Raw genomic sequence first — 10265 nt, 5'->3', positions numbered from 1 at the left:
TTTTCTCCCCTGTCAATGCAAAAGGGGGCGTGTAAAAAGTGAACGTTCCTGCTGTTGCCCGTGCAGACGCACAGCATGGTTATGCGACAAAAGAGCGATGCTACCAATCTGAACTTTGTCGAGCTTTCGATTTAGATCTCTCATGGGGAACGGTTCTTACCCTGAAGAGGACCCCTACAGAAGACGTAGAATGTCCTGTTCTCCGCCGGATGCTTAGACATCGTCCATCATCCAGCTTCAGAAGATCGTAGGAACTGACACCTTGCAGAGACACACACAGATATATCTGGAGAAATGGCGATGAGTAGAAACTTCTCCCAAGCGGGCGTCTTTGGACTTCCCCGCAACTTGACGGGGGTGAAGATGTTCCGCGGGTGGGGTCTGGGTCACCCGCTGCGGAGTTGCCTTCATCTCCCTCGCGCAGCGCCACGAGTCCTAGAGCAATTCGCGACTGCCCCTGTATATGAGCGACTATCCTTGACCATGAAGCAGAAGCACTTCATTCAGATGAAGTAGCTGCTGCGTTGGCTGTTCCTTGACACCTCCACCTCCGTACTTTCCAGAGGTCTCGGCGTCATGCGCAGGATCACTCAGGGTTTTAAAATTAGGCAACAGATGCTAAGGGCCCCGAGAAGTAAGAAAAAGTGTCAGCCAGTTGCTGCTTCAGCCTACTGCTTCTGTCGGAGCGGGTAGTCCACCGAGTTCACTAGTACCTCTTCTCCAAGTGGAGTCAGGAATGGCGTGACCATTCCTGACTTCATGTGATGAATAGGACCAAATAGAGGACTAATCACATAGATCTGTAGGAGAGGTGGACCGTGCAGCTGGCGTCTGAGTGGATTCAACGGGGTCTCGAGCATGGCATCGCAATCTCTTCGAGAAGGAAGAGAGGAGTCCTCCATTGTATGCAGTAGTAGAAGTGGTACAGTATTCACGAAAGAGAAGTTGCAAGCGGTCTCTTGCATGTGGTGTGCAAAAGTCATGCACACACATGCATATGATGAAGGCATGGAGCTTCTAACTTTGAGAATGTTCTTACTTTCCCGTCAGCCCGATTCTGCAACTTGCTTGCCTGGATTTCTCCACGGAAAAAGAAACCCGCTAACTGGTGTAGTGAAACGGTATGTTGCGTAGGGATGGGAGAAATCCTCCTCGGCGGGCAATATGATGTTTTCTGCATATCTCTCGAGCAGGAAACTCGCAGGAATAGCCACGTCTCCTTTCCTTTTTCTCTAACGGGTATGAGAGGAGTAGTATTCTAGCAAGACAGGTTCTCAGCGCCTTATCTGTCTTCAATGGCCACTTGACACGGGATTCTTCTTTCACTACTCAGACACCATGGTCACTCGTGTCTGGGTGGTTCGCTCTCTCTCTCTTTTCTTTCTCAGCGCAGTTGTTCACTTTTCTTTCTTTCGCGTTGTCACGGCATCCAGCTCGAGTTTAACTCGACACTTTCACTATCTTCCATTCTCTTTATTACGGGATTCTTTCGAAACGGGCAAGTCGTGGCTTTGCCGATCGACAACTAGTCCTGCTGTTCAATCTTGCGTCTCTACCTCTCCGCCCTTGCCATCAACAGGAGAAAGGAAGAGATCGCGAGAGAAAGTCCGCCGGTCTACACCTGAATCTCTCGGGTGTATCGGCACCTCAGGTGCACGTTTTCGGCCAATCCGCTGTTTAGCTGATAGACTTATTTCACCCTTTTCTCTGTCCAGCGTTGCGTCATCTGATAACTTTCTTTCAAGAAAGCATTCTATATCTGACTCTACAGACCGTTCTGACTCGGTAAATCATTCGATATGGCGAAGAAACCACGAAGCTCACCTCTCTAAAGCCAGCGGCACCAAATCACCTGACCTAACTTCTTCTAGAAGCAAGTTGGGTCAAGAAAGGGGAGAGGTTTTCTTTCAAGAGACAGAACATGCGAACAACAAGCGCACCGGTCTAGCTTCTATTTCTTCAGTCATCCAGACCATTCGTCGCTCTCCCAATGACGTGTTCGCATACATTTCAGTACGCCCTTCTCGAACAGCTTCATTTCTCTGGTGGAAGAAGAAGGAAGAAAAACTTCCACGTCTCTTAGCCTTTGTTGGAGAGGGCTGTGACTACTGCAAGGTAAGAAACCTTCTCAACCCTTCTCCCACCGTCACGTCGTCTCTATCTATCTATCTATCCTAAATCTATCTATCTATCTATCTATCTTTAATCTATCTATCTATCTTTCACTGATACCGATCGTATGAGTGACTATTTTCTTTCTTTTTTTCTTTCCTTCTCACATTTAGTCGATTTACTCACTTAGAGACTCCATCAAAAGCACCCTCAACGTCATGCTTATTCTTGCCTCTTCCTCCGAAATTTCTCGTCTACCAAAGAGAGAAGAAGGCCTACACATCACTCTTGACAATCTTCTCTCTTTCGGCGTATAGGAACGGAAGGCTGGCTATATGGTTTTCAGCATCGCTCCTTTCTATAGGGGGTTGCTCTTTATCCTTCCGACTTCTCTTCCTCTTACTTATCAGGTGTATATGCATCTCAGCGCGCCCTCCCTCTTTCCTTTTCTTCTCTTTCGTGTCAAGTCCACTTGCACTGCTGCAAGCTCGTGTAACGAACAAGGCCTACATATTAGTTAGCACATATGAGAGATATCCTACGTAATACATGCATCTATGCAACTGACGCCTATATACGTGCGATTCGATCAGGGAACGGTCACTGTATCTATCACCCTTGTGTAGACGTTTGTGTATCGAGCGATGGAATTGTATGTCTACTACCTACCTGGAATGTTTTAGCTACTCTACGCTGTATAAAGATGGCGATCTCTCTCCGTCTGTTCATTTTTCTTATCATGTGGGACTGAATCTACGTACTGTTTTATCTTGGTATGTATCTATAGCTCGAGGAGAGAAATAAGGCATCTAGACATGACATATCATCCCTCTTCATACACATTCATATAAGTCCCTATTCGATCAGCTTACGAACACACAGTCATCAATCTATACATATATACAGGAAGCAGCATACATACATATATATACCTCTCTATACCAGCGCCGCATGCATAAACATGTATATATGTACGGTGTATAAGTAAATGCAGTGTAGTAGGGGGCTATGAGAACTTCATCCGGACGAAGAAGAAGACCTATCGAGAGACGTGGATTGATTGATATACGTACATACACCTATACAATAGGAATCTTGTTTGTTTCTTTCCCTCGCGTGTCTCTACAGAAGATGGAGCGGATTGAGAAACTGATCGAAGCGTTCCTTCCAGGCACTCAAATCCACCGATTAGAGGTTTGGCACAATCCTCTCAACTACCAGGTATAAATACACACACATGTATAGATGCACCTTTGTCTGTACATACCTAAGGCTCTATAGATCGATCAATATGTTTACGGCTGTGTAGGTCTCTCTTTTTCTTCATAATCTCTCTCTCTGTCTCTATGTGTGTGGAGTATTGCAAGGCTGTCTAAGGCCACAACCTATCACGGAGGCAGTGTCGTGTCTGCTCTTTTCTCCCTTGAAAACTACTCGCATAGATCCAAAGGAGATGGTGTATATATATCGTGCTATTTTCTTATCTTGACAGAAGATCTTTATTCATCTCATGAGAACCATGTTGTCAGCTTCTCCTCTTCTCACCAAGGGAGAGTGGAACCGAATATAAGCCGATCTCGTTTTAGTTTACCCCATGGATTGATTATTATTCTTCCTTACACCTGTCTCTCCTGCGTCTTCTCTCTCCGATATAAACCCTTACTCATGCGCGTACTACGACAACGTCAAGATCCACCAACTTTCTCGCTCTTTCTTTCTTTCTTCTTCTTCGTGGATCTAAACCTTCTTCATCTTTCAAAATGAAGAATTGTATACTCATTCGAGCCACTCTTACTTCACACATGTCTCATCCACATACAAACGGTCTTTTCCATTTCTTCTGCCTATTCTTCAAATATATATATATATATGTAGAACTCTATTATCCTAGATTCTCTATGCCTATGCGTGGGGGAGGCTGCTTCTTCTATTAGCAGCATGCAGTCGTATTTGCTCTTTCTTCTCTCCTTTCTTTTTCTACTTCAGTCTGGGTTTACTTTTCAAGAAAAAAGAACAATTCGATATCTGTGATGAGGAGAGATGGAGCTCCTCTTTCTCCGAGATCGATTAAGAGATAGATGGATAGATAGTTTCATGTCTCTATCTCTCTACCCGTAGATCAGGAAGAAGTGAGAGCTCTGTATGTATAATTTCTTCGTCTTCGTCTGTTTACTTTGAATGTATGCGTCTCTGTAGTTACTGCAAGAGCTAGATCAAGGTGGGAAGTGCGGAGGTTTGCCTTTCTATTTTAATATGCGCACTCTTCAATGGATCTGCGGGGCCACGACTAAAACAAATCTCTACTTATGGGCTATCGATCAGCCTTGCAGGTCAGGAGGTCCCTCTCTCTCCCTTCGCCACGCACTTCTTCTCCATACAACTTTTATCTCTTCTTCGCATACACATCATATAGTCATACATTCCTACATACAGATCTCTCTTTCTCTCTGTACAAATACGTAGGTGGAGTCATATATATATAAAGAGACTGAGAGAGAAGAGAGTGGTTTGGTAGATAGATACTCACATATACAGATTACAGATAGATAGAGGAAAGATAGACAGATAGATAGGTAGATAGATCGAAGATATCTATGTAGTTAGGTGACCATGTATGTAAGGGGGTGTAGGTGTATCTGCATAAGGGGGAGTGTGTAGAGAACGGTCAGTGTATGAAGACAAAAAGAAGATAGGGAAAGAAGGTAGCAAGCAACAAGGTTAAGAAGAAGAAAGAAGAGAGAGGTAAGGAAAGAGTTCATTCAAGTCAGGCTGTGCCATGTATCTTTTCGTAAGTCAGTGCCCTGCAGATAGATAGAAAGAAAGGTCAGTTGATAGACTTCAGCCAGGAGAAAGAGGAGAACGTAAAAGTATCCGATGAGATTCAAGAAGATGTTCACAGTGAGAAGTGAGAAAGAGAGAAAGGAGAAAAGAAACAAGAGAGAAATAAAGAGAAAAGCCAGAGAGAAACATGTAGTCTTGGAGCTTCAATATCAAACAAGCATCGTACATACATAGAGGTCCTTCCGTTACATATATACATCACACCTCTCCTTACGAGTTCCTCTACCTTCTCTTCGCTCGCTTTTGAAACACCTGAGAAAAAGAAGACCGGGTGTACAGACAGAGGAATAGAAAGGCCTCCTCACTACCACACACATGCCTAAATAGCTATATATATACATGTATATATATATATGTACATACATGTATTGCTCTCATTAAAGGTGATGTACATGCATACATGTATATCTCTATGCTAACATATGCATATATATATATATATATATGTATATATATATGTACATGTATCTCCGTCATCGTTTTGAGAGGGAGTTGACTGTAGAGAGAATGGAGTTCTATCCATCGTAACCTTCGAGAATATCGTCTTCAATAAGAAGCCCCGGTAAGGATAAGAAAGATGAAATACGTCTTTCGTAAGGTTTTTGTGTTGCTGCAACGACTTCTGTGTGTGTTGCGATTGCGCGGTGTATGGACACCAGGCCTTTTGAACCACCAGCTTTAGAAGCAGAAGATCTCGAGATTATGAATCGGAGAACTGTAAGAATTCTTCCTCTCTCCTGCTTTCTCTCTTTTTCGCTTTCTCAAGTAGTCTTCGTTTTTGGGGTGTATATACACCTCCCCACTATCATCATCTGATTTCTTTGATGTGCCTGTCTCACGCCACAGAGAGAGTTTTGTCCTTCCTGTCAGTCAGGTGTATAGACAGAAAAAAGAGTTCGAAATCTTTCATACTCTTTCTCTTCTTGCTTCGAAAGGAAAACTTCAATGCTCCTATGTGAAGAATTGTGAAGGGACCTAGAGATAGGAAGAAGAGGAACAAAAGAAAGTCCTCTGTTGTATTTTAGGGAAGAAGGACCTGTGAGATTTCTCCTCCCCAATAGTAACACATGAAGGCATAATGAGCTTGTCTGTGTATTTACCTTATAGAAATCCACATCTATCGATCTATCTATCTAAAGAGTCTCTGTAAGATTGTGTATCTATGTGTATGTGAATATCCATCTATCTATATATATATATGTATCTCTCTATATATGTATGAATATAGATAAAGTATCTATGTATATATGAGGACAGACGTTCTATTCTATTGGTGGGGTGAGACTGGTACGTGATCGAGTGTCTTTATCTTTCGGATGTGAAGAATCGCGGAATATACTCAGAGACGATGTGAGTGTGTAGAGGTGTATATACACCTCCATATATATGTATCTCTATCCTCAGACATGCACAGATACTCCTTTGATGGGAGACAAAGATCGTCGCTTCTTCTGCACTTTTCTCCGGCCCATGATGCGTGTATGTATTTCTTCTTCTTGCTCTGGTGTATGTACACCCTAGGGAATGTTTGCAAGGATGATGAGACGTGTCGATAAAGTCCGATATGAAGGTGAGAAAGCTCTATATCAAAGTCTACAGCAGAAACAGCATGAGGAAGAGCAACGACTCGCTCAAGATGAGAAAGAAAAGAAAACGGAGAAAGAATAGCCAAAACACAAAACAACTAAAGAAAAAAAGACAAAAGGCAACAGAAGAAAAAGAAGTGGAAAGAAGAGAGAAAAAGATTCCTTCTTTCTCAAGAAGAGAAGAGAAATGGAATAATACCATTCCTTAATAATGATCTAGCTCCTCAAAGACTTAGATCAGTCTTTACTGTCAAGGAGAGCTACTTCTCAATCTCGATTGTTGAGGTGTTTTCCTCAGAGAATCGATTCTCATATCTCCCCTTCAATCGATTCGATGAAACAGCTAGCTAAAGAAGAACTTTTATCGTGTTTCTGTGAAAGACTCTAGGGTAGCCTAGGATTCTTTTTTTTTTCTCTCTCTCTCTCACATTCGTTCTTTCCTGTCTCGAAGTAACAGATGAAGAGACAGGCACCTGTGGTTTCTCTTGCGAGAAGAAGTCTTTCCTTCTTCTTTCTCTTCTTATCATGATCAAATCTCCATAGAACTTCTCAAGATTCTCTTTTAGGAGAGAGACTGTTGAAAACGTTTTAGTTCAATCCTCCTGATCGAAGCTTTGGATCATCCATCTTACGTTTTTCTTTTCTCCCCTGTCTCTCTATGAGAAGCTCGAGAGAAACACCAACGAAATAGCAGTAGCCTTATCTCTTTCATCTCTCTGTCTCTCTCTCTCTTCATCTCTGTCTCTCTCTTTTTCATTCTGAGAGAGACTCCTCTCCCAATGGAGCTGCCGCCTGTGTAAGAATCTTCTGCTGACTCGTAAGGTTGCTGCATAGAAGGGGATGAAAGTTCAAGATTCTAATTCATCCTTTCTTCTTCTTTCAAGGAGGAGAAAAGAGCTACCCATCACTACTACTCCAACTGAACTAATAATAATGGTAATGAAGAAGAAGAAAGGAGTTGAGAAGGAGAAAGCTTGAGAGAGCTTCTTGACAGACCTCTAGTAGATGACAACGCGTTATGAAAAGAAAGAAAGAAAAGTGATTAGATACTCGAAGACGAAGTGAAGAAGACATAGGAAGGCTAAGAAAGGAGGATGAGAGGAGAGGAGAGAAAAAGAGAAGAACCCTCAACCGAAGAGAAACATCGTCAGAAGAAGCACGTGTGTGTGGTGGTCAGAAAAAAGACGAAGGAAGTAGAGAAAAAGATACAGCTTGAATGAAACAAAGAAAGAAGAAGAAAAGACGAAAGAGTCTCTCTCTTGTATTGTTCCTTAAGAGCAATGGAAAAGATCTTGAGAAATCTCTTCACTTTTCTTTTTTTCTCCAGTCTCGAAGAAGTTTCTGCTGTCTATACACCTCACATACATAGAGAGGAGTTGGAGAAGATATGACCGAACAGGAAGGGCACATGAATCTTATTGCTTCTTCTTCCTCTTCTTCTCACACCTCTTTCTACTTCTTGAGCCCTCAATACAAACTCGTTGAGAAACACATGCAATAAATTCAAAACACACCGATAAAGACATAAACAGGGAGATAAAGAGACAGACCTAGAGAGATAGTTGGATAGATCCAAAGATAGAAATATAGATAGAGAGACAGATACACACAGATAGAAAGACAGATTGAAGATTGATACAATTGGTAGCGTGGCTTGTTGACTCCGTGGGTATAGGAGAGAGAGAGAGAAAGACTTGCTTTGACTCTTTCAAAACTTGTTTAAGAAGAAGAGGAAGACGTGGAAGATGAAGAGGCAGGAGAGATCCGCACAAGCATGACAGTTATATTATCCTGAAAGAGAATGAGAGAACAGACAAAGGAAAAGAAGTACAAACATATGACCCGACGCACCTTCCGATAGTAGCACTAGTAGTAGTAGTAGGGTTAGGAGTACTGTCTAGATGTAGACACATAGAAAGTAAAGAGATGAACAAGGAAAGATAAATAAATAGATCGATGGATCGGGACGAAGAGGTTTCTCTCTTCATAGATACGCACGTTGACAGCTATGAGATAGATGCCACAAGTTTCTCCTTCTTCTTTTTTCTCCTCTTTTTCTCCTCCTCACACGAAGCCAGGTGAAACACAAGAAATACAACTCTCCTATATCTCCACACCTCTCCATCTTTAATCTATCTATCGATCTATCTATTTGTCTGTATGTTTGATCTTTATGAAGTTGTCTATTCACATGGCTCCACTCTAGGAGACGAGAAAAACGTGGGCCGCCTAGATTTACAAATTGAAGGAAAGACGATTGGATAGATCTATCATACATCTCTCTCTCTCTCTCTCTGACTAGATAAGCACAGCATCTACGTCCGACTTCTCTTCTATTCTTTTCTCTTTCCTTCTTCTTTTTCTTCTTTTCTTCGTCTCTCACTTACCTGAGATTTCTTATCAATCAAGACATGCTCTACCTGACCAGCAAAGGCAAACACACAGGCAAACAGAAATAGACGAGAGAGACAGAGAGATAGGGAGATAGATACGTCTATCTATCTTAAAGACGCATAAAGACCGAAGTGTCCATAATTTACCAAAGAAGAAGAAACAGAAGAAGAAAGAAAGAAAGAGAAGATAAAACTTCGCCATAAAGAAGAGAACCGACAGAGCCACTCTGTCTACAACTAGGAGGGACATCTTTCTGTTCTCTAGTAAGATAGACGAGATCTATCCTAACGCGATAAAGAAGAAGGAGACGAAGATAAAAAGAAAAAGAGAAAAAGAAAGAAAGGACAGGAGAAAACGCAGAAGAGAGAAAGACTGTCCTAAGAATGAAACAAACTCAACCCGCCGCTTGTTTTCTGTTCAAGACTACCGCCTATCCATTTGTCTGTACATGCATGCAGAAAGAGCCTCTTTCTTCCTTTTTCTCTGACAAAAAGAACAAGCGAGAAGAGAAGAGAGGGGATAAGAAACGAAGATGGAACAAAGACGTCCAGCTCCGTCCTTGCATGATTGAAACGACCGAAGAGGAATACTCGATCAGATGGAAGAAGAAAAGAAGACTTGAGCAGAGAAAGAGAGAGATTGAGAGAGAGAGAGATATGGGGGAGAGAAAGAAGAGGATCGATCTCATCCCATTCAGTGCCCCACTTTTTGAGAAGAAACAAACCTACAAGTTGTTTGCACACATTCTGAGGATCCACAGGTCTGGAATGAACTTTACTCGACCGAACCTCCTATGAAGAGAAAACGAACAGAAAAGAAAAGAAAGAAGCAGACAGAGAACGAGAAAGAGAAAGCAAAGCCCACCACACCGGGAGAAACATGCAGAAAGTCTTCACTTTTGCTGGTAGAGTCGGTGAATGCGAAGAAAATTTTAGAGAAATTGAACGAGAGAAAATAGAAGGAAGACGGTAGAAAGACGAAGAGGAAGAAAAAGAGACGGATGGAACGAAGACAGGGGAAGAAGATAGAGTGAAGTGAGCACACTGCGGTGTATGTACACTGCACATGTATTTGGAGAATGATCTTTACTGGTCTTCTGGTGTATATACACTCGGAAGGACACAACCTTGTTGCTTTCGTCAAGATGATGATTTGGAAGTAACACTTTCAGGTGTACATACACACCAAATGCATAGAAGGAGAAGAAGAAGAAAACTTCATGCATGTGAGATACAATACACAGAGCAAATCAGAGACACTTAAGTCCCAACATACAGACATGTATACACATCTATCTATCTATCTGTCTTTAATCAATCAATCAATCTATCT

General features: G+C 42.1%; 2 protein-coding genes across 2 annotated transcripts in view; one reads left to right on the top strand and one right to left on the bottom strand.

Moving 5' to 3' along the window:
* The first annotated feature begins 1025 nt into the window (after positions 1–1025).
* On the top strand, positions 1026–7142 carry CSUI_000860 (uncharacterized protein). Its single transcript, XM_068061067.1, has 5 exons — positions 1026–2115; positions 3241–3333; positions 4309–4442; positions 5613–5670; positions 6475–7142. Exons 1-5 carry the CDS (start codon positions 1339–1341, stop codon positions 6619–6621), a joined length of 1209 nt encoding a protein of 402 aa, XP_067926964.1. The 5' UTR covers positions 1026–1338; the 3' UTR covers positions 6622–7142.
* A 155-nt stretch (positions 7143–7297) lies between these two features.
* CSUI_000859 (protein phosphatase 2c domain-containing protein) overlaps positions 7298–10265 on the bottom strand; it is an 11565-nt gene continuing 8597 nt past the window's right edge. Inside the window, exons 8-9 of the mRNA XM_068061066.1 lie at positions 8927–9724; positions 7298–8330 (exon numbers count right to left, since the gene is read on the bottom strand). Of these exons, the coding sequence (XP_067926963.1) occupies positions 9311–9724 (414 nt within the window). The 3' untranslated portion in view covers positions 7298–8330; positions 8927–9310. The remainder of the gene's footprint in view (positions 8331–8926; positions 9725–10265) is intronic.

Source organism: Cystoisospora suis (genome assembly GCF_002600585.1).
Source record: "Cystoisospora suis strain Wien I chromosome Unknown contig_323, whole genome shotgun sequence".
NCBI lineage: Eukaryota > Apicomplexa > Conoidasida > Eucoccidiorida > Sarcocystidae > Cystoisospora > Cystoisospora suis.
The sequence above is the reverse complement of the archived record's forward strand: the minus strand, read 5'-3'. Positions and strand labels throughout refer to the sequence as shown.